Genomic DNA, 24,217 nt, shown 5'->3' with positions numbered 1-24,217 from the left:
CAATGGTAACGACGGGCAAATTTTCAGACGCGTCCTGTCCGGATAAATGGCGATTCCTCTTTCTGTCACTTTAACCCTAGAGAGACTATGTAGCTTGGGATTCGAGCGAGTGGTTTTCACTCGAATTGAAATCGTAAGTTAGGAAAGGTTAGGGATACGTTAATAGTCATTTTAAAATAAAATCGTAATTGAGATATTTAAGGTATTCATAACTCGATTTTTTTTTATTTGTTAGTAACTGAGGCCTGTGGGTATAAACGATGCTCCCTTTTATTTTTTATGAATTTCGGGACAACTTGTATGATTTTTTACAGCCACAGTAACTGACACGAAGTTTTGAAATATTTTACATTTGTTTGTACATGTATGTGCAGTATTCTGTTAAATTTACAGCTGCCCTGCTAAATTTATTTCAAAGTTACAAGATACCGTAGGTGTGTTTAACCTTTCCTGACTGGTAGACTTGACAAGTCTCCCTTAATCTTTCTGGGGTTGAACGTCGCACCCTATCGAATTAATTTTCTACGAGGAAAATGCCAGAGGACAGAATCATGTTTGTTCATGTTTCAGTTTGCTCTCGAGAGAAGTTTTCGACGACCCTGGTCTCAATTTTTGCCCGCATAATTTTACCAGTATAATCATGCTTTAGTCTCGGATCTTCGACCCGGTGAATGTAAACTTAGAACAGAGTTTCTCCTCGAGAAACATTGTGCGCAGAAGGTCGCGTGTCACGTAGTCTGTGAGGATTCGTTGCTTTTTCTGATAACTGATTAAAGCTTGTCATTGTCAATGGGGATTAATAGAATATTTAAAAATCAAAATTTTTAGCAAAAGCATAATATAATTATATAATAATTTAAACCTTATTTTATCAAGTGCTCCAAGAAATTTCTGTATCGTGCTTGCAGATGAGGCACTGTATTTGCACAAGATGGAGAAATTGCTTCATGTTGTTAATAATGGTATGAAAACATGTCTCGTGCAAATAGTCTTTTCAGAAGTGAAGACGTAAAAGTGATTTCAGTGATATGATCGTGTTGATTTAACCCTTTGCGCTCGAGGCATTTTTCTGAACAATCAAATCCAGTCTATTATTATCATACGTTTCTGTAAAATCAAAAACTCTACTTCGAAAAGAAATATCTACGAACATTCATGACTAAATGTATTATTATTTCAATTAATAATTAGCTGTGTTCTGATATAAGTAAAATTGAAATTGTACATTCAAAAAACCACTTTTAAATTACATATGTCGCCCTAGAGGCATCACTCGAACGCAAAGGGTGAATAAGTAGATACAACTACCAAGTATTTGAGCAAATAATAAAATTAAAAAGAAATCTCTAGTTGGCACCAATGACATTGACCAAATCCTGCCACAGAATCGCGATAAACGTTGAAAATTACTATCCAAACAAAGACAAACAGAGTCGACGAATACAGTACACTAAGAAAAGACTATTCCTACCCTGCAAGGTTGCAACAATGTCGTCCTCAAAACCCCTGCGACATTATCGCGAACCGCCCCTCGCATTGACGGAAACATTTCATCGGGACAAAGGCGACGTGGCACTCTGCGTAGAAAACAAAAAGGAAAACAAGCAGCAAAAAGAGCCCCCGTTTAAAATCACAGTCACCAAGGGTGGAAACTGGGTAGCCCATTTAGGGCCTCTTAACGCACGGTACCATCCCCAGAATGCAATTACGTGGCGCCAAGTGAGCGTTGCATTACACGCGACCCTCGACGCACAATGAAACGCGAAAGAGAAAGAGAACAATAGTAGCGTCGAACACTTTCGCTCGGTGTTCCAAGAAAAGTGGCTTCTAACTAAGTAAGCGAGAAAGAGAGAGAGAGAGACGAGGAACAGGTAGGACGAGATCTAGGCCGCTGGCACAGCTCATGTGAAAGAAAGTCTCGTCGGAGTTTAGGTCAGTCTTCGGGGTCGACCAGGAGGCACATACGGGTCACATGACGTCGGTGAAGCAGTCGGTTCTGGACGGTACCAGCAAGTGGTCCGCGAAGATCGCCATTACAGGTTTGTGGCCAGCTCGTTGCGCCCGCCGGCCATGACCGGTTTTCTTGCACCCCCTTACGTGCAACGATACGATGAAACGTGCGGCGCTCGATTACTATACATCTCTCTATATACGATAACATATGTGTACCACCTATGTGCCTCGATGTATTGTTACTGTTATGATTTTTCTGTGAAACCGCGCGCGCCAACACTTCCATCTTTCTTTCTTTTTTTTCTCCGTTCCATCCTCGCCAGAGACCCTCTCTTTGTTTCCACGTCTTCCCCGCTCTCACGACCCCTCTACATTTGCGCATCCGTGTCTTTTTATACTTGACTATACTCTGTCTCTCATTGTTTCTTACTCTTTTGCGTTCGCTCTACACACCGACACACATCTTCTTTACTGTGATCGTTATTATTTCGTCATCGACGTCTTGACGCTCTCTGCCGGCTGCTGCTGTATTGTACTTGACTATCACGTTAATATCTATCTATCTATAGATACATATATACATATATATATTGTATAGCGATTTGGCTGTGCCGTTTGTCGGAATGCACCCGTTCCTCGCATATGTGTGCATAGAGCTGCCGCGGTTAGAGATGTTCTGGAACGGTGTCTCGCGAGGGTCGCGGGACAATTTTCGCCTTGAGGTCGTTCCGTGCCGAATCGATCACTTCTTACGCTCGATGTTGAGGAGTTTCCTTTCTTTGTGCGAAATTGGGCAGAGTTTTAGTCGTCGTTTCGATGGGTTTGAATTTGTTATGAAATTACAGGACGTTGAATTTTTGCGGTTTTTGATGGTAGGTGAAAGTGAGGTAAGCTAAAGCTTTCTTTCATCGAGAGAGATTGGCTTTTTGGAATATATAGTCAGTCCTATAAATAATCGTACCACCTTGGTTTATTAACGAAATTTGTCTAAATTAAATGACAGTATAAACGTGTAAAGTCTAGTTGTGTACATATGTATAATAAAGTATTTATTTGAAAATAATTTAGCCTATCATTGCAAAAATTATCGTTCTTTCTTCTTACATAAATAAAACCCTAACAGAATGATGACTTAAACTCCCCCAAATTTCACAGAAACCATATTCAAATGAAAAACCTACCCTGACGTACTAAACTCGGCATCCCACATTTCTGAAACAAAATAACTCGAACCTCCATAACGTAAACTACGACATACTTCAATTTCGACGAAATACTCGACATCCACCGCGAGAAACGATCGATTTATCGCGAACTGTCCTCCAGGTCTCTGATCGAGTTTCTCCCATCGCCAAACTTCGTTTTCTTTTCTCACCTTTATATCGCCTAGCGCTCTCGCTTCTCTCTGTCTCGCTGTGCGTCTGTTTCTCCATTCACATGATTTTCTTTTCCAGGGAGAAACGGTCACGCGACTAGGGGTGAAAATTGTCCGCGGCGTCGCGACGCTCGCCCGAACTGTTATACCGTGCGTATATGTAGATTGCACTCGGCTACGCCCGATCGAAAGCGATTCGAACATAATCGTCGCATTCTCGTGTAAACGATGGTGTGTGTAGAGAAATACGACTTTCGCAGTGTCGTACGATCAGCGTACAGATGAATGGGGGTAGACGTAGCATCCTTCGGGTACGGGGACACCTGCGAGTATCGTTTTACCAATTAGGCTCGTAGTTGCGGCGAAGTAGTCGTAGAGAGATTGCAAATTAAATTCGAAACACCACCGACGAGTCTACACGCATGGCACAAAATTTACTTCAGTCGAACTATACAGGGTGTGTCGAGGTGAATGGTACAATCGGGGGAGAAATGATTCTAGGCGAAATAACGGAATGAAGATGTAGAATAGAATTGACGCACACGAAGCTTCGTTTATTTACCAGTAAGACAAGTTCGAGAATACGAGAGTACGCGTGTTTGTGATTACAGCGACAAAAGAATCGATTGACTGCTCGAGGTCGCCATATGGTTACCCTAACGTATCGTTTAGGTTGTCCCACTGGTCTCTAATCATCTCGCGCACTCCTGCCAGCGAGTATTCCCTTTATTCCTCAAACAGGGCAAGCTAGCGTGACGTAAAGGTAACGTAAATAGTTTCTGGCGTAATTCATGGGCGGAAAAATAGCCTTGAGCGGCGAATTGATTTTGCTCTGATTATAACTTCGTCAAACTTTACCGCGCTTGTGTTACCGAAGTTCACAAAGCTGAAGGCTAGCGAAGCTCGAGACAAAGTTTGCGTAACCTTTTTACTTTTTTATTCGGCTGATTAGCAAAATGCCACGTTGGCGAGTCGATACCGCAGAGCGTGCGTCAGTATCGAAAAATGTGTCGTGTATAATTTCTCGGTGGTTTCGATACGTTTCGTTACAAAGTTCGCTTCATTTTTCCACGCAGAATCTCCACTACTCTTGTACCATGCACCGCGGGGCACCCATATTCCAAAACAGAGCGATCTAAAATTGAAGGCACAGCATTCAAAGGATACTCTATACACACGTCAATCTGATACAAAGCAACATATATATATAATACACATCAAGAAGTAGGATGTGACGAACGGGTGCATACTTCTCACACGTCATCCCCTCGAAACACACCTAACCCAAACGTACAGTCAGTGGAAGAAGTATTCGTGCAGCAATTAATTTAAAATAAAATTAATAAGAAATAGGAGGTTAAAATTAAAAATAATAAACTTTCACGCAGATTCTATTTTTAAAATATGTAGGAATGTTGGTTAATTATTTCTTCCCCTAAATTTCATTAATAAAATAGGTATATGAAGTTTTATTTTGAATTGGTTCCTGCACGAATACTTATTACACCGACTGTATATACTCGGTGTCTTCCATTGGGACGTTTCATTTTAAATTATGAAAAGAAAATAATTTACAAAAAAAACATTGTAGTATCTCCATTCGAGTTCGAAGTACAAACTCCTCGGTTAAATATGGAACACAATATCTGACGATTTCTGACAAATAGCCATCGCAATTTGTGTCTCTATTGTCCCGAAACAACGCGTCCAAGAAATTTCTCCTGCAATAATTATTTCGTTGCTTGTAACGAATTTTGTTAAATCGCGTAGCTTTTATTCGTCAGATAGTAGGGTTGTATATTTGACGGTTTGCAAGTGGCGCGAAATTTCAAATGAAACGTCTCGATGGAAGACCCTACATGTATCCCGTCCAATTACTCGAGCACCAACGTCGTACACGGTACACACTGGCGCGCGAGCACACCAACGAGTCGATGCTCCCATAATTTACATTCGTCTCTGGACACAACGTTATCGCGAGGACGGCCATTAGCGCGCGGCATTAATTGGACATTTCCAGGCGTTACGAGCGCGTCTCGTTTCCGCGGATCCACGCCCTGGGTGTCTACCCGTTTTTGTCTTTCGGTTTCGCCGTGGCAATTTCACGGCAGTCGCTCCCGCTTCCGCAACTTCGGAAAGCGTTTCTCGGCGACGAGATCGACGAAATCGAGTTTACGGAGTTGTCCCTACCCATCGCGATCGGCAATTTAGCAACCGGGGCAGTGAGCATCGAGCATCTCCGCGCGAATGCCGTTTCCCAGGAGGAGCCGTCCCGCGAAACAATAGCTCCCAGACTTTCGCGTTTCGTGGAACGTTTCGGGTCCCGAGGAAATTCCTTTGTGCCCCCCTCTGAGTCTTCGATGCCCCCCTCCCTGCCTCTAGATAGAATGTAAATGTGACTTAGAATCGATGGGCACATTGTACGCAGTTCGTATACGGAACTTTGTAGGAAGCTCTGATCAGTTTTTTTTTCGAGCTGATTTTCAGTCGGACCCGTACATGTCTACGCTACCGACGATGGGGAGGACGCCAGGTGCGTTCCTGTGACTTGTGATACGAGCTTAATGATGATTGGTGTCACAAATGGGAGGTGTGATTGTTTGGACGCGTGGGTTGTATGGCGTACACCTACAGACAGTCCGAGATGAGCAAAGCTCTATTCGAATGTACTTTGTGGTACACAGCAATTTATCGGAGTCGTTCATTGTGGATCGTTGTAATCTAGAAAGCTAGAAAGACCCCTCTAGTCGTTAGACACCAAATCGAGCAAACTTCCGGTAAGTGGACTTGTACTCTTACGCGTGTGTTCCAAGATAGAATATCTAGTACTCGCAGCACCGTTAGTCGAGTTGTTCGATCATCCTCATCATACGGATCACATAACGGCATCGATCGTTCCCTTCTGTCACAACATTCAGCTTCTCCATTCATCGAAGAGCGTAGAATGCTAGAGGCTAGAGAAACTTCATTCGATGTTAACCATGAAAATCAAGTCGTCTTGAGTATCGTTAGGAAGTAACCTTTATATAATATTTCTTTTATGTGAAATTTCTTCTACGATACATTTTCAATACGAAATTCGATAAATAACCTTTCTATGGTGCAGTTAAATGCAGTTAAATAATAAAATTCTATAGGTAACCCTTCTGTAATACAATTTTATATAGAATTTTAATACAAAATTTTTAAATAGAATTGAATAAAAATCATTATTTACAGATATTACGAAATGAACCTAATTGAAATCTGAATAGTAGATGAAATCTAAGCTCAAGTGGACTCTCAAAGTCAAAGTCAAGAGAAGACATTCTGGAGTTAGTGAACGCGAACAACCCCTCATATAGCGTGAATTTTCCATAACGTTGTTTCGCAGGAGTTTGAGTACAATTAACAGGGACTCCCTCTTGCATGCATACTAAAAGCTTTCCCTGTTCTTCTTCAAACAAACAAAAAAGAGAAATCTACAATTTCGTTAAAAGAGATAAATTTGAAAGCTTCATTCTCTCGTACATTTAGCTTTCGAATGCAGTTGATGTTTTTTTTGTTACAAATTTAAACATTTTCACACTAGTTTCCAAAAAATGTCGAGAGTAATTGTTACTACAAACGAGGATCTTAGTGTAAATAATATTTATTTATACTAATTATAAATTTATTATATATCAATCCATAAAATCTTACGTTTGATGAAATTTTAAACAATTATTGATTTATTAGAATTATATTCATAATTAAATTCGTAAATAAATATAGATAATCAATCTTAAATATGTATAACTTTTTAATTGCTTAAATTAATCATAATTTAAGTACTTTTTCATTTTCATGATGTTCATAATCAGTGTCTTAGAAACTCCACTTAAAAAATAAGTGCCAATATTCCTTTTCTTATTACCATATAACCAGATTTTGTCTAGGGAGTATTATAGAAGGGTTATTAGCGATCGACCGTCTTCGACCACAGTCAAAATTGAACGCGAATCGAAGTCAAATGTAAAAATAGCATATATCACGTGTCGTCGATTCCCGGGCACATTACTCGTCGAATAACAGGTATCGTTGCGCGTGCTTCTTCGTCGAACACCTACATACGTGTATCGTATGTCGTGCGGTTATCCATCGCGCGAGTAGGCTTCCCCTCTGCTACGTAGGAATTCAATCGAAAGTCCATTAAGGTCACATGGCAACTTGTTGTGAGCTCCGTTGGCATATACCGTTGCCATTGTCAAAGCTAAGCCGGCTCTATCGGTCCGGCTTCGTGAGCCAACGCCTAACCGATGTCCTCGATGCTATGGCGACGTTTATCGGAAGCGATCTACCAGCCAGCCGTGATATATCGCCAGATTTATTGCGCTTAAAGTTGTCGAATATTTCCCGGTCGGCCGCCTGATGCTTCTTTCATCGATCCTCGATTCTTCCCTGTTCTGAATAGTACATAATACAAGATGCAACGCAATATTTCTTCTTACCTACAGCGCTCGAAAGGATTTTCCGTCGAGGCGAGGTTCGACTTCGTAAGGTGTTGGTGGATGTATTGAAAATTAGGTTGAAAGGTTACTTTATGATAATTGGAATTTAGTCATTTGGAGTTGCGAGATATTGTATGAATTAATTTTTTTTTTGGAAATGAAGTGGTAAGGGAGGTTTAAAAAAACAAGTTAATTTATCTGGAGATATTACATGGAGTAAGTAAGATTTTGTAAATGTGAAGAAGTAAGGGAGAATTGAAAACCAAATTATTGTATTTAAATGGGATTTTATATTCATTTGCATCCAAAATAAAGTAGTCCAAGTCAAATCTCCCTCACCGCTTCACTTACAAAGAATCATTTACTCCACATAGTATCCTCCACTGTATCAAATAATTTTTGCGAAAACATTCTTTTGGTAGCTTCTTCCACTCGTGAGATATCTGAATATTCTACATTAAACGAAGCACACCGTACACTGGCTGTTACGAGCCCAGGGTAACACAATCGAAGCATTCCCAGAAATTTCACGGGATTCTATCGAACAGAACGAAAATAAAATATAATAAACGTACAAACGGGAAACTTGAAAGCACAGCGTGAAAGAAGCACGTGCTCGTCTGTAGAGGCGGACAGGGTGCGTGGAGTTTTCATTCGGCGCATTAGACACGTCCGACTTCATTCAGTTCTGGCAGAACAGGTTGTTTGAAGTTCGCAGTCGTCGAAGCGTAACGCGTAACGTTTCTTTGCAACGTGAACTCGAGATCCCAGCGACGTTGCAGTCCCCCGTACGAGTTTTTCGGAAGCAATAGCTGTCTGGAGAATAGCTGGAAATTGTAATCCATGAAACGGACCTCGTACGACCGAGGTGAACGACGTTTCTCTTAATAGATCTTTTCTTGCGTCTTGTTTGCTGTTCGTGGCAAGTACTGCTAACAAACGATGTCGATTGTTTCCTTTTTCGTGTTTCATCAACGGTGGAAAGACTGACCAGATGTCTTCTGGATGTTTCGTTGGACTTTGGATAAACAAAAAGCTGATATCTTGGCCATGGTGGTTATGGGTGGACATTTTTAACGGGGGTTGAAGTAATTTTGCGAGAGGAAGTTGATAAGTTTACTAGAAGGGTAATGAAACTGGTAATTTAGTACTTTTTTGATTTCTTCGTGTCGTAATATCAATGATCCTTTTTCATTTTTATTTTTCTACTGTAAAATTTATATTGTATCATATGTGTACATTATATAATTGATAACATTTAACCATCTTGAAGAAAGGTCTTTATTGTCCCATGAAATTAAGCAGAGTATTTACTGCATCGTTCAGATTTCAATTATAAGTATTTCTTCACCATCGCTTTATTTTTCAAATGTCATATAAATATTATTCTATTCTTTGTGGCTATATCGCAGAAAAAAATCATTGAAAAATCAACAAAAACTTTTTAACATGTCTACTAATACGTATAAAAACATTGGCATTCCACGATCATTCGTTATGTGCGATAAAAATTCTTAAAAAAGTCCTTTTTCTCCACGTGTAATAATCTCTTAAGCTACAGTGGTTCACCCACCTAATTAAAACGCAACACGTAACCACCGACCGCCGGTATACTCGCAACAAGCCAACCACGTCCATCTTCTCTGGACGTCTATCGCTTCCTCGACGTCGGTTGGTTCGACCTAATCCACTTGTCCGCAAAAAGACGCAGCTTTCGTGAACATCCGCCATTCCAGAAGGCCCTTGGTTTCGTGAGCGAAATTGAAGGGTTCGAAGTTGGCGACGAGCCACGCCATCCGGCGCAACAAGTTTTCTTATTTCCCGCTGACAAGCAGCTCCGAACGAACCGACGCTAATTCCATCGTCGCGGGGATTAACAGGTGGCGTCGGAATTACACGCAGACGCTGTTCGTTCGAACGTCGAGGATGCGTCGAGATCGATCGCTGGTTCGTGGAATATGCAAAGCAGCGAAGCGCTCGCGGATTAACCCCTGTCGAAATAAGCCCCCGTCGCGGTGTTCCACTCAAAGAGAATTCGTACAGGTACACGATACCCGCGGGCTCGTCTAGGTTCCCGTTGTTCCAACGAGGATCGAAACGAAAGCTGGCTCGGCTGGAGATTTCTGCGAGATCGGCTCAAATATTTGTCTCGCTTGAACAGACTCGCTGTTGCGTCTCCTTAAATCCACGCTGAAACTAAAATATGGGGATGTTATTCGAATTATAATATTCAAGTATCTCATTAGGGGTTGAAGCTACCAAAAATTGAACCGAAATTTGATACACGAAGGTTGTCTGAACGAAGGTTGATGCATAATTATTCGACATTTTTTAAACAACATTTACTGAAAACAACTGAAGCATATTCGTCGTGTATTCAAACAAATGTTATCTGGAGCGAAAGTATTTCTTTCAAATATTTCTTGAAAGGAGCAACGCACCAAGAGTGGTCGTTACGAATATTTTCTTTGTAATTTTATATTCTAGTCTCCTGCAGAGAGCTCTGTATATGAGTATTACACTTGTTGCAACGTTCTTTCCTTTGCTGGATAGGGTTCTAGCACTCTCCAAGGGGTATGCCGTTTATAACCTTCGGCGATTTTCCGTTTGTTTCACCTATTTCAACCAAGTACTTCCCTTTCATAGTTTTCTTGCCTATTTCGAGCGAGACTAAAATATTAGGGGTACACGTTCGAAGTTTCTACATGTAGGTAAATTCGCGAAATTTAAGTACCGTAGTAACCTAAGAGAAAGCAACTAGGGAACTATTCGTTCCTTCGCTAGCTCGTCGGTGGCTCTGAATCCAATCCAAGAAAAATCTCTGCAAAAATGAACAATCTCTGCAGCGAGAGCAAACAAATCGTCTTATTTCGTGTATTCGCCAATTAATAAATACGAGTTGTTTCCAGACGATACTTTAGCACATTCCGAAAGCCCCGTTCCTCCGTCATTACTCTGAATCGTGCATCGTTCGCACCGGCCTCAAGAATTTCTCTGTCAGCCCGCGTCACGCTCCCCTTCACAGAAAGCTCGACCGACTCTTTCATTCTTCGGCCCACATTTTTCTGTCACCGTCCTCATTCTCGCTCAAAGCCACGCGAAAGCTGTTACTATTCTCTCTTCTGTCGCTTTTCTTCACTCCCCACTGTTCCCCCCTCGCGGAAGCCGATTCACAGTCGACGTTTCCAGCTTGGCGGGAAAACGCCGCTCCACGACATCCACGCATCCGTTCGCCAACGAACGAGCTCCCCGCTTACGCAAACCTTCTCCACCGCGCAAGCACGTGATCGTTAGCTCCGAGGAAAGAGCGACTGCCTCCAGCGTGCGAATTCCGCGTTCCCGAAACCCGGGAGAGAGGCCGCGGGTAAAACGGTTCGCTCGACACGATTGCCGAGTCGTTTAGCCACAGAATCCTCCGGCTAGCCGCCTAGCGAACGACGTTGAACGAGCTTCGACGATCTCCGCCTCGAGACAGTCCTTACCACGTCCTTCGGTGGCCTCTGTAAGGTACCCAACCGGTCGATCGGCAGCCAAGATGGTCGCTGAGCTGACCCTCCGCGGGGTTGGAGAGAGACTGCGACGGCTGAGAAACGAGCGGAACGTGTCGTCGAGTGTTTGGTACGAGAGGTTGTCGAAGGACGAACCGATGACGGGGACATTGTCTTCTTTTCAGCACGACGTTTTCAGTCGACCCGGACACGCACATAGACAGCCTCGAGCAGGCCGAACTGATCGTCCTTGAGGGTACCAGCAAGTGGTCCTGCAAGATCGCCATCACAGGTGACACGATACTGATACCTTAGACAGTTAAGAGTTTCTCCATCGCGAGACCGAGCGTGCCGTGAACGGCGCCGGTTCTCCGCCGTGTGAAATGTGATCACATGCGTACACACGCTTTTCATCGTACACGGGAGTACGGTGTGGACCTATCGCGTGGACAGGGAGATTTTTAGAGGGACCGGTTGGCACAGCTGTTTCGATGTTTTCTGATTTTCATTTGGTTTTTGTTCTGTTTGGGTATTATCAAAGGTTACGCGCGGACTTACTTTGGAGATTGCGAGTATTCGAGTCTTATGTATGATCTTGGAAATTTCGAAGGTAATTTTGAGATTAATTTAATACTTCGAATTATGTATAAATTACCATTAATAAAGATCTGAATTCTGGCAAGATGGATTATTCATATATTTTTGCTTCGTATTCTTTTGTATTATTTGTACTATTACTATTTGTGTATTTTATGATTATTTTCTTCTAATTATTTTCATTGTAAATACTTTCTAAGCCTCGAAGAAGCTAGTAACAAGAAGAGGCTAATAAAATCCTCCTGTAAACATTACAAACTTAATATTGGTTCGTTATAAAATTATTCGAATTTCGCCATTTGTAATAAACTACTTGGCTCGACTGTGATATCCCAGATCAAAATATTATTATTAATAAATGCTATAATATTTTTAATACTTAAATTACAAGGATGTACATATCAGCACACATCAATACAAACTGAATTCGAATTAAAAGCAAGGATTACAGAACTAATATTAATAATAGACATTATTTAAACAGAACGCTTTTCATTTAACTCACATTTAGCTAAAACCTTTGAAAATCTCATTCGTTACTCGATTTTCCAACAAACGGCATTCTTATTTTCAATGTTTCAATTTTTTAACCGAAATCAGTGAAGCTCCTGCGCCGACCGGAAGTCTCCATGTATCCCAGTCGACGAAGGGTCCACGTTTCTCTTTTAATAAGGCACAAATTCACGTTTCGGAAGATTTCATATCTTTTTGGCACGATTTACGATCAGATCAGACACAAAGTGACTCGCGATGAGCGAGATACCGTATCGATGACGACGTTCCACGCTTGATCCAACGACTCGTGTACTCTGCATTCAGAAACGCGTCCAAGTTCGCGAAACTATCCTTCACCTGAAGCAATTTGCAGCGCGAACTTTCGAGATCGATGAGACACTCACAGGTACTAGTCGCAGCCGTAATTCTCCAACAAACTTTAGACGTTTCGCCATTGTCTTCGACCTAATAGTTACCATCGATCGTCCTCCTTCAGGGGATTGCGACGCGAATACTGAACAATAAACTAAAAATTGCGTCCAGAAACTTATTTTTCAATTCATCCACATGCAACATTTTTGCAAACGATGCTACACTTGTCCAGAAAGATTTAATCTATTTTATATGCAAGCGGTTTATTTGCCAAGTGAATAAATGTAAAGAGTTTGGTTGTCAAACACTGAATAATTATAAAGTTTTGTCATTTAGGTATCTTTAAAATGTTTTAATTTACGAATAAGGCAAATGGCCTCACTAAAGGTCTTATAAACAAATAATTATTATGAGTAGAAAGTAATTGACTTATTTACTCTCAATTTGGCATCAGGAGCAATTAATAATTTTAATTGGTATAAAATTCCAAGGCTATCGATAAAGCAGGAGGAAGATTGTGCTGTACATCTTCTGTGCTGGACAATATTCTACTAAAACTACAGAAAATGGGAATTGTTTTCGTTGAAGTATTGACTATGCAAGGAAGAAATTAAAAAAGCAGGGCAGTCGCTTTATTTACTAGAACGAATACAAATCATTTCGGGTTTATACCCGAGGCCAAGTTTTTTGCATTTTCATTGAAAATGAAAAAAAAACCGAAACGCGCAACGTGTAGAAGAGAAATCGTTCCATAGGAAATGGGAGAACATATACCGTCGAATAAAATCCATTTTCAGGTTGCAAAATGATCGACCGAAAAAGCCCTGCAATCGCCGGGGTGAAAAGCGCGTGAGCCCGTGTTTGAACAGTCCGATTATCGTTTTGCTCGAATAAAAAGACACGTACGTGGTGCGACAAACGCCGAAAATGGCGTTATTTTCTCGGCTAACCGACAATGGCGAAAATCAATTGCGGGAAAATTATTGCAGTTCGAAGCGTCGAAATGCGATGCTCGCAATTAAACAAACGATGATCTCGGCTAAACGGAGGCCAACGAAACAAAAATTGCTGCGTGGTTGGCACGTGTAATTTCACGGAAGAATTTGCGATATTTTGGTCCAGCGAGAGGCGCGAAATTGTTTAATAACTCGTGAAACAACAATTCGCGAATTTTCTATGTTAAAAAAGTGCATAAATAAGTCGAAATTGGCGAGGGTTTAGTTAATTTATTAAATAACCGTATAAAAATATTTAATAACATAAATTATCTCTCTCAAGTAAAGAACTGTTAAGAAGAAAATGTGTGATCACGTATCAAAGGGAATACATGGGAAAAAGTCAAAAGGAAAGCGACCAAAAGGGTTTCTTGTTTCCAACAAACAACCGCTCGCGTTCAACGGGATTGTAAAAAAACTGCAAAAATTCAGTTTCAGGAACACTCGATCATCCAAACCTGATCCAGTTTCCTGCAACGATATTACTATTTCACGCTTTAAACGAAGAGAGACGAAACAGGAAAGCCATGAAAAAAATCGAACGAAATGTCATCAGAACCGTTTGATTGGAGTACGAAAAATCTCCTCGGCAATGCGATTCGAATATTTACAAGAGCACAGTATAAAACCGAAAACAGTAATAATTAAAACATTTAGCACTCACATAATGAATCCGGCAAGTGAAATTCGATGTTCCTATAGAGCGAAATTTATATATCAAATAGAGTTGGAAATAGAATTCGTGATTGGTATCGAGTGGAAATACTGCAACTACATTTGCTAATTCAACGCTCGCGAAGCTAAATAGCTTTCGCTAATCCAAAACGTAAAACGCGGTCCATCGCCATCGCTGATCGCCGCCGACATACTAAATTCGATCAGCGCATTGAACACCACATCAACCGGAAATAAGCGAGCCGGAAAAACGTTCGGCGCAACGAGAAATTGTCCAAGAATTCAATTACAGCGTTAAACGAAGTAGGAATCGATAAATTTCAGAAAACGGACCGAAAGCTCTTCGCACCCGATTGAATTGCGCATAGCAATCGATATGATAAATCAACGATCGGAGATCGGGGAGAGTAAATAAATCTCGATGGGACAAAACCACTCTCCTCTATTCGAATGCAATTCTGAATCAACTGGGTATATGACGGTTCCGACGAAATCGTGAAAACTTTTTCAATCTGTGGTCTCGATAACTGAAGACCATAGGAGACTACAATTTAGTGCAACTAGTGGTCGAAACTCCAAGAGACACGACGATTAAAAATATGAGCAAAGAAAGTTTATCATTTGTAAATTACATATTGAATCGTAGAAGAATTTATTATTCAGAATAGAATTTGTTGTATCCTGTTTAACTGTTTCGAGAAAGAGTTTGAGATTATTCAAAAAGGATTCCTTAAATTATTAAAAATAAGTAATCAAGACGAAGGAAATCATTACCGCTCCTTAATGATCAATAAAAATTAAACAAGCAATGGCTTAAGGAATATTCTAAACGTAAAATACGAACACGCATCCGAAACTCTTGTCAAAAATTAAATAATTGATTAATACCATAATTTGAAGCATCAAATGAAACATATTTCAGTCACGAATTCATTTGACGTTTTAAATCGATCAACGTATTAATTAATGTATACATATTGGAACACGATTATACTCCTAGAATTTTAGATAGATAATTTGTAAAAGTAATCGTGTCCTCGATATAAAATAAAGAAGAAGATTGAATTACTTATTGGAAAATTCGTGATCCAAACAACCCCATTATAAATGTATATACAGCGACCAAATAAAATAACACAAAAACCTAAAATTCGAACCGTCCAATATATAATTGCTTTCTCCTAAAGCAGCACCAACTTTAATTTAAAAATGAAAGCAGAAGAGTTACACCGATACGTCCACTTTTCACCAGCATCAAAGTTCAATTATTTATCAAGAGGACTCTGGGCAGTTTTTGACCGTAGAATCGTGACGTCAAAGAGCTTTCAGCGCAATGCTGGGTTCAGAGGGACAAGTGGTAAGACGAATTTTGCGGATACGTCGATGACCACCATCTATTAAGTGCAATCGAACACGTTCCAGGGACACGGTAAACGAAATGGGAGAGTTTTACAAGGCTGCGTCTGATTCCGCGAACGGATCGTCCAGACGAAAAGGGGTTCGGTGCAAGGCCCGCGGCCGCCCTGAAACGATCGATAGTTCAACGTACAGGGAAGTGCAGTTGGCTGCAGCGCACACGTGCAGTCCTTGCGGCTGGTGCAACTGTGTGGTGCACCACCCGCATCCGTGTCGACGGCGCAGCCTTGCCTCGTCGCGGCCCCTGTGACGTTCTTTCGTCTTTCGATTCCGCGAAATCCGTCGACACGAATTCGCACTCTGTGCCCGCCTAATTGTCCGTTTCTTCAGACGGGGGAATCGATCGCGAACAGCCAGACCATCGCGCCATCCGCCGCGAATTACGACTGAGGGTGTAGGCCACTGTAGCGCAGGTAAAAATACGCATATTTCGGGAATTTTGTTCAAAGAAGTAAAGAGATCGATCGAAATTCCGCAAACAGGGATTTGTCATGGTAGTAATAAATAATAAAAGAATAATTTTCTCGTGGTCGTTTCTAACAAAATGACAGCTGCACGACGATTCTTCGGAGACGCCTTAGTTTTGAAGGGATGCATGGAAGGAAACCTGACTCGTACAGTTTTTAACGTGCAATGAAACTCAACATTTTACGATTATATTTATTAACACATTGCGTATGACGGTTTGCTCGCACAATGCGCTTCGACGTCAGTTTTTAGGGGCTCATTGATCTCGGGAGATCATGGTAAAGATGAGACTCGAGGTAGACGATTGAGACGAGGTTGGAAGGACAATTTCCTTATGTATTGGACTATAATGGAAGGTGAAGTCGAGATTAGAAAACTTCAAGCGTGGCTGCTCGTGGCTTGACATAATTTTGGACGACCTCGTTGATGCGAGGAGATCGTGGTTAGGATGAGACTGAAAATGGACCACCCAAATGAAAATGACAGGTGAATTCGAAACTGGAGAGATTAAAGCGTGGCTATTCGTTATTTGACGTCACTCGAAGAGATCCTGGCGAAGATAAATATGAAACTAAACGATTGAGGTGAGAGTGGAAGGAGAAATCGAAGGTAAATAATTTGAAAGTTGCTATCTTAGGACCTGATTAACTCGATTAAGAAGATCGTTGCTAAGCTTTAAAATAGATGATCGAGACGAGAGTGGAAGAAGTTCAGAGATTTGAAAGGTTATTCGTGGTCTGAAGTAGTTTAATAAGGGATTATCGCCTAATTTCGGTAAGTTTCAAGATTAAAAAAAGAAAAGACAAGAATACATGACCTTATAACGCACGATACTGCAAAATTTCAAACTGGAAGACATAATCGCATCGGAGGAACCTCTCCGTAGAATCCAGAATTAAGAGTGAACCAGTAATTTGCATCCGTTGATCCAACGAATCGAAGTCACGCGATTCTCCACTCCAACCGAAATAATACCCAGAAAGAAAGAGGGAGAACGTCTGAATATCAATTCGCATGCTGTCGTCGAATCGATTCAACTGTTCTTGCCTCAGACACGCCACGTCCATTGTACTTTCCTCGTCGAACGGGCCTGAAAAATGCTTTCGTCGGAGAGATCCGCGTTCGAGAGGCGCAAATAAAGCAATTCCTGCAACGAAACTGGCGCGTTGCACGCTCGAGATCCCTCGCGGGCTGGTGGATGAAACGACGTCGACACGCTGGAACAGAATGGGGAAAATTCTGGCAGAATTCGATTTTACGCGCGATATTCCCCCGAGAATTCGCGACGAGCGAAATCTGCGAGTGCTTCGCCGATAGTAACTCGCAGAGCGCGAATTTACGGCCGCAGACATCCACGTCGAGGAGGAAAACTGTTTACAAGATTGCCTCTGTCTCGATCGGAGACCCTGACACAGGAAAAACGAGTTTTCCTCGAGGAACGGGCGAACGAGAGAATGAGTATCGATTAGTGCAGCTTTTGGCCTGCGAGTTCTCCTGACGAAATTTTGTTGTTTCCTTAGTTGTCATGTTACAGGCCTTTATATTGCGTTTGGACACGTGACATTTGTTTTTTAAATAAAATACAACATCAGTGGTTCACCAGTGGTAGATTTACGAGCATATTTTGTTATTAACGCTAGGTTTACGCAGACTTCTTATCAGAGTTTTATTAGTAAAGCAACAGTAAGTTCAGGTTTACTGAAATTTATTAGGAGGCTTGTATAAAAATGAATTCGAATGTATGCTTGTCTTTTTATACGGATAAAAGTCGGTATAAATGATTGGTAAACAATATAAACGGTTTCTGTGAAACCTTGTGGAATTATGAATGGGTCAAAATGACATTCCTAAACCTAGTGTTAAGAACGAAAGATCACCTTGGATATTTTTGTTTTATTTTTTATATTAGTACGAGAGAAAAAAATAATTCACGGGTTAACGTCAAACTATACATTTGAATATTCCAAAAACTTCCAAAACGACCAACGTATAATCATCGTCGCATCTTGGAGCCACGGATTTTTTAACCGAACCCATCCTACCAAACATTTAATCATTTTTATCGGCAAAAAATTACCAGCAACGTCGAGGGAGTGGAGGGGCGTGGTAGGCGAAGCTCGAGAACAAAAGCGAGTCGAAAATCGAGGGACGAAAAGTATGCCGCGAATTAAGCAGATGAACTCGCGTGAAAAGTTTCCCGCATCGAAAAAAATGAGCGACGGCCGGCTTTCCCCCGGGAAAGCTTCGACGCTGAAAGCTGAAGATGCGAAAAGTGTAACGGGGGGTAAACAAAAAAAAAACAGAACCAACCGCGGAAGGCGATGGGTAATAAGCAGCGAAACGAAGATAAGTAAATGGGCCAAGTTGGAGGGAAAAGAAACGAACGGAGGAAAAAAGTGCGCCTCGCGGTGGGCAACATTTCCTTGTTCTAAGTTTCCGCGCGCTTCCGTTCCATTCAGAAGACTTCGCAGCGCGTGCAGAGGCTGAACTGAACTTAAATAAAGAGTAACTGGGACAAAAGTCGGCGGTTACCGAAAGGGGAATCGGATCCAACTGGGTAAAGGATGCGTCTGAAATCGAAAAATCCTCCCTCGAGCCTGGAAATGAGATACATAGAGGAGGCCTTCGTCGGGTAAAAACGGATACTGTGGCTTTTTAAAGGATTCATTTTCTTTTTCCGTTAGGCGCGTAATTTACTTGGCAATGGAATTCAAATAAAATATCGGCGATAAGAACGAGTTTTCCACTTTTCCGTGTAACGCGAATGGGTTAATAAACAACACACACCTGGCTTCATATTTCCGTGTCAAGTTCACGCAAGGCGAGATGTGCGAGTTGGTGGCTAAGAACAAAAGAAATAGGAGCGGTCGAACAAACGCGCGACGATAAATAGAAGCTTCCCGTCCGATTCCATGTCCGTGCGCAGCGTGGACAAACGTAATTGGCAATTAAGTCGAAGACATCGTTGCGCAACGGCTTAATCAACGAGTTAAATTGCGAATGGTCTCGATCTTCTTTCCATCTTGTCCGAGTTCGCCCCCGCCTGCCCTCCCCCTGGGCTCCATTTTCGGAAGTCGTCGCGACAAATTAAAACCAATCAATTAATACCAAAAGAAACGAGAGAAACACGGGTCTGGCCAATGGAAAGCAGCAGGGAAGGTTGCTGTACAAAAATTACAATAAATGCGACGTCAAAGAGGACCAGAGAGGACGTCAAAGGCGCCAATCGATGAGAAACGAGAGTTACTTGAAGTTGAACACGATCGCCGCGGCCGCGGGGCGATTACGGCAGTTAAAGCGTTTTCCGACAGCCAAGGAGGAAGAACTGCGAAGAAAATAGAAAGAAACTGAAGCCTCGTTTGGGGAGGATGGCGGACGATCATTAGAGTAATTGCTGCCTCGTCGCGAAGCGGGTCAACAATTTTTCCTCTTTCCGTTTCGCGGCCTGATGGTCGCGAGCAGCGGCCAAAACTCTGCGGACGTGGTCCACCGATGAGAAGTTTGAAGCGTAAAAGTCGCGGAATTCGCGAGGCTCGCCGAGGCGGACCGACGAGTTGTCTAAGCTGCGAAGCGTGCTGGATAGTCGACTGCGTTTGAGAAACTCTGTCCGAAGCAGGTAGCAAAGGCAAAAGGAAAGTAAATGATGGAACGACGGAGTTATGGTTCTGACGGAGAACGAGTCACAGAAACTACGTTTAAAGCAAACAGTAGAAGCATGATCATAGACGGAGGAACGAATAGGTAGATGGTTTTGGAGAAGAAGATAAAAGAATGAAATGTACACTAATATTGTAATTAGTACTCAGACTTTGTATACCGAATACTGAGTCTTTCTTGAATAATGTTGGACAGATTGTTTATAAAACAGGTAGCAAAAGCATAAAAGTAGACGATGAAACGATGGAGTTACGGTTCTGACGAAGAATTAATTAGAGAAAGTCTGTTTAAAGCAAATAGCAGAAGCATGAAAGTAGACGGAGGAACGAAGGTGTAGATGGTTTTGGAGAAGAATGAGAGAATAGAAGATGAAAGAATGAAATGTACACTTATATTATAACTAGTACTCAGACTCGGTACTGAGTCCTTCTTGAATAATGTTGGATAGACTGTTTTTAAAACAGGTAGCAGAAGCATAAAGGTAGACGAATACAGTATTGTCTCGAAATAAGCGACTCGGTTGGGACCGGCGAGTTGGGACGCAATTAAAAACTCATCATTACCGGTAAAAAAGAAAAATAATAAGAAAGTAAGCTGGTCACGAGAAAGTCCAAAGGGCAGAGAAAATGAGAATAAGAGAATCTAAACAGGGATAAGGTAAAAACGCTAACAAAGTATAAAAGGGAAACAGAGTAATGAACAAAGTGCTCCGTTCTAAAAAAAGAAGTTTACTTGTGTACTTCCAACTGCTTGACGAAGAAATAAGTACGGCGGCCCTGCAGCAACACGTTTCGAATATGTTTCTACTTGGAAATATAGAAACAGCTGAACTGAACCGCAACTCGGTGAAGGAACGAGCAAAGTTGCAAAGAAACTCAAACAGCAAGAACTCCGCGCGTTTAAAATAGACTGGATTCGAGGCGGGGAAAAACGAAACGAGGAACGAGAGAACTACCGATTGGGTAAAGGCGGAAGAAACGAACGAAAATCAAGAAGGAATTTGCGGTCAAAGAAAGACACGGTGAAAGAAGAAGCGCTAACACGCAAACGGATATTAAGATAATGGTGGATCGTGGAAAGCGACGTCATAAGAACAATAGCAGTCCAAGAGAAACAGAGCGATTTAAAAACCGTTTCCAACGAGTTTCTGGGGCGGATACCCGCAAACGCGAAAAATGATTCTCTGTAAACGAAGCTCCGCAAATCTTCCTTCTTAGAGCTTCTTTCTTTCTTCAATTCGTGCCAAAGGGACGCGTTTCCTTTTCCCGTGTAACGCAAAGTGCTCAGAGAATATCTTGAATGTACATTCAAACGAAGGGTAACGAATAAAATTCGACGTTGGAAGTTTAAATTACAATGTCTCGATCGTGGAGAAAAAAGTAGATAATATCTTTGAAATCGTCGTCGTCTTCATCTACCATTGCATCGCGAGGATCTAATGATTTTGATAACTTCGCGAAAGTGTTTTACTCTAATAAACTTCACTAGTAAGCAACTGTAGTTAAACCATGTTTCCGAGAAATAACTGTTTCATAATACCTACTATGAAAAATTACTTTGTAAAATTTCTTAGTCCTTTATTACTTTCCTCGATCTAATTTTCTAAAAAAAACACCAACTGTTGGAAATTTTAATCCAATGTAAAAAAGCTTTGAAGAACTATGACCTACATAATCAGTGTCGATAAATTTGTCTATTTGTAGTAACGAATTTTAATTGTTCACCCGAAGCGTACGAAAATTTCGAATAGACCCGCATGAAGTGAAACTAGGATTGCCAACGAAAGAGGATACGGACGGTTTGGGACGAGGCGGAGGTATCTGGGTGAGAGAGTGGCACGGTAACAGTCGGCGTTACTTCCGCTTCCGCCCCAGTAATCAAATCTCTTGACTCACTGGGCGCAAATTAAAATCGCTGCGACCTGACCAACCAACTGCGAATCGCAGCTGGCCCCTTGGGATCTCCGATGCCGAAGACACCCCGAAATGCAACGAAATCGTGGAAAATGAGAGACGAAAGACGCTAATTTTTATTAGGGAGACGCGAAAGATACGTCCAATCAGCGAACTGAAGCTTTGGATCAACAGAATTCAGACATGATGCAACCTTTTCATATTGGGAAAATTAAATACTAGGGAATTCTGAATGCTGATGGAGTAATTCATTCTTAAAAAGTAGTTCAATGAGAAATTGTAGTTCCTCTGAAATTTAAGTCTTCGTTAATTGAAAATTAAGTGCTGGTTTATTCTTGTGATGGAGAAAATTATTTGTCATGTATATTATAATAACCATGTACTCATTACTCAACACTCTGTATCGGCGTTAATTATTTTTCATTCAAGCATATTTGAGATAAATTTCAAACATTCCTGCTTATATATTTAAAATATTGTAATGTATTGTAATTAGTTTTTTTATTTCCTGAATGAGAAGTCCCGTCACCGATTTCTGGGCGACCAACGTGTCGAAGCCGTTTTCTCGCCAGTGTCTTTGAATTGTAGAAACAGTAAGACTTGGTGCCCGGAGCTAGTGAAGCAAACTGCGACCTTCCGAAACACTTACAAAGGAATGTCGCGGATAGAATTGGTTGAAACGCATGGAACGGTATTTGACGACCATCGCGTTGTCGAATGTTTATAGGAAAAACACGTCCGCCGAATCAATTCGACCCGAACACTGGGTAACGAATCGTTACCGCGTGGAACTTGTGAACCAAGTGTTGTTTGCCCGGCCGAGTTACTCCGTTTGTCTTTAGACTACACGATGCGATGTAAATAAGATAATACGGGCGACGATGCTCTCGGGGAAAATGGCAGAGTACACGAATCGTCGCATAAAATCGATACCAGATAGCGGATACGTATCTGCATCATAGCTCCAAAGAGGATGGTAACACGAGTAAAATTCAGAAATGAGCAAAATTTTTGGTCTCGAAAAACGAAGTCGGTATTTGAATTTGAAAGCTTTTCCATAAGGAGCTGCAAGACCTTGTTTTTTAATAAAACATGAATGGCATAGAATATTTATCTAATTTAGATTAATATGTCCACCACTACTTCGACAGATGTATTTTGTTATTAAATAAAAAAATCGTGATACCCCTTTTGGAAAAGCCTTTAATTGCAATTCTTTACGAAAAATAAAACTTGAATTAAGAAATAAAAATTGAATCGTTCGCTTGAATAAAAGTCACAGATAGATTGATATTCCTTCGTTTTACTCTTTATTTATTAATCTAATGAAATTGTGCCTATTTCTGCTCCAATTGATCAGCCCACGTAATCATCACTGATTCATGAGACGCGGTAAATTGATTAGTGAAACGATGAAACTACTTTCAAACAAGTTCCTGCAATGAAAATAATAATCGAGATCGTTGAATGAGAATTTTGTGAACAGAAATTGAAAGAAATGTGTTCGATGACTAGCTCACCGAGGTTTGTGCCTGATCTGATCCCGTTGTTACTCTTTTCTTAAATTATATACGTGCAACTGAAAAATCGCATCGAATTATAGAAAATCCGAAAGGACAGGTGGACGAATTGATAACCGTTCATCCAAGACTGAACACAATCAGTAAATCATTGTATATTCCATTCGGTAACGTGCAGATTTAGTACCTCGTCTTTCAATAGAGACTAGAAACTATCTAACTTTCTTCCGCTTAGTCTTCCAACTAGACTTTAGAGATCTAATTATAGTTTAACTATATCTTCTCCCGTTACATCTGCGAGGAGGATGTAGCCAGAGACGTAGCAACAAAGCTTCGAGTCGGATCGTACTCGTTGAAACGTGAAGAAAAGTATCGGTGATCTTTCCCGCGTTATTACTTTTGGAAACTTTGATCTTCCCGAAACCATAGCAAGACTTAATCTTGGAAATAGGTCATCGTGATTGGTCGTGTTTACTTATTTTGATAAAAGTCAAATGGATAACGTGAAAAACGAGAAAAATTGTGCAACAATAACTACTCTATCGTATCAAGCTTTACGCATGAAATAAAAATAAAAAATAAAATTACACGATAAAAATTATGAACATTCTACGATCAGTATTACCTACGATCGTTAACGGGAGCTCCCAGGTATTGTCAGAGCCGTTGTTGTTTCAAAATTTCCGCAATGTAGCTTCATCAAAGCTTCGGGGCATACAGTCATGTTCTCGTGTCACGCGTTTGTTGACGATCAATCGAACAGCTGGCTAATTGTATGTTTGATTCCCCAAGGTCGCTACTATGTTAATACAGCTTTGATATAA

General features: G+C 41.1%; 1 protein-coding gene across 1 annotated transcript in view; it reads left to right on the top strand.

Annotated features, from left to right (window-relative positions):
* LOC128875020 (uncharacterized) overlaps positions 1-24,217 on the top strand; it is a 225,830-nt gene that overhangs the window by 183,842 nt on the left and 17,771 nt on the right. The window contains exon 9 of the mRNA XM_054120303.1: positions 11,471-11,577. Within this exon, the coding sequence (XP_053976278.1) occupies positions 11,471-11,577 (107 nt within the window). The remainder of the gene's footprint in view (positions 1-11,470; positions 11,578-24,217) is intronic.

The sequence above is a fragment of the Hylaeus volcanicus genome, chromosome 4 (genome assembly GCF_026283585.1).
Source record: "Hylaeus volcanicus isolate JK05 chromosome 4, UHH_iyHylVolc1.0_haploid, whole genome shotgun sequence".
NCBI lineage: Eukaryota > Metazoa > Arthropoda > Insecta > Hymenoptera > Colletidae > Hylaeus > Hylaeus volcanicus.
Note: the sequence above shows the minus strand (reverse complement) of the source record. Positions and strands in the feature narration are given on the sequence as shown.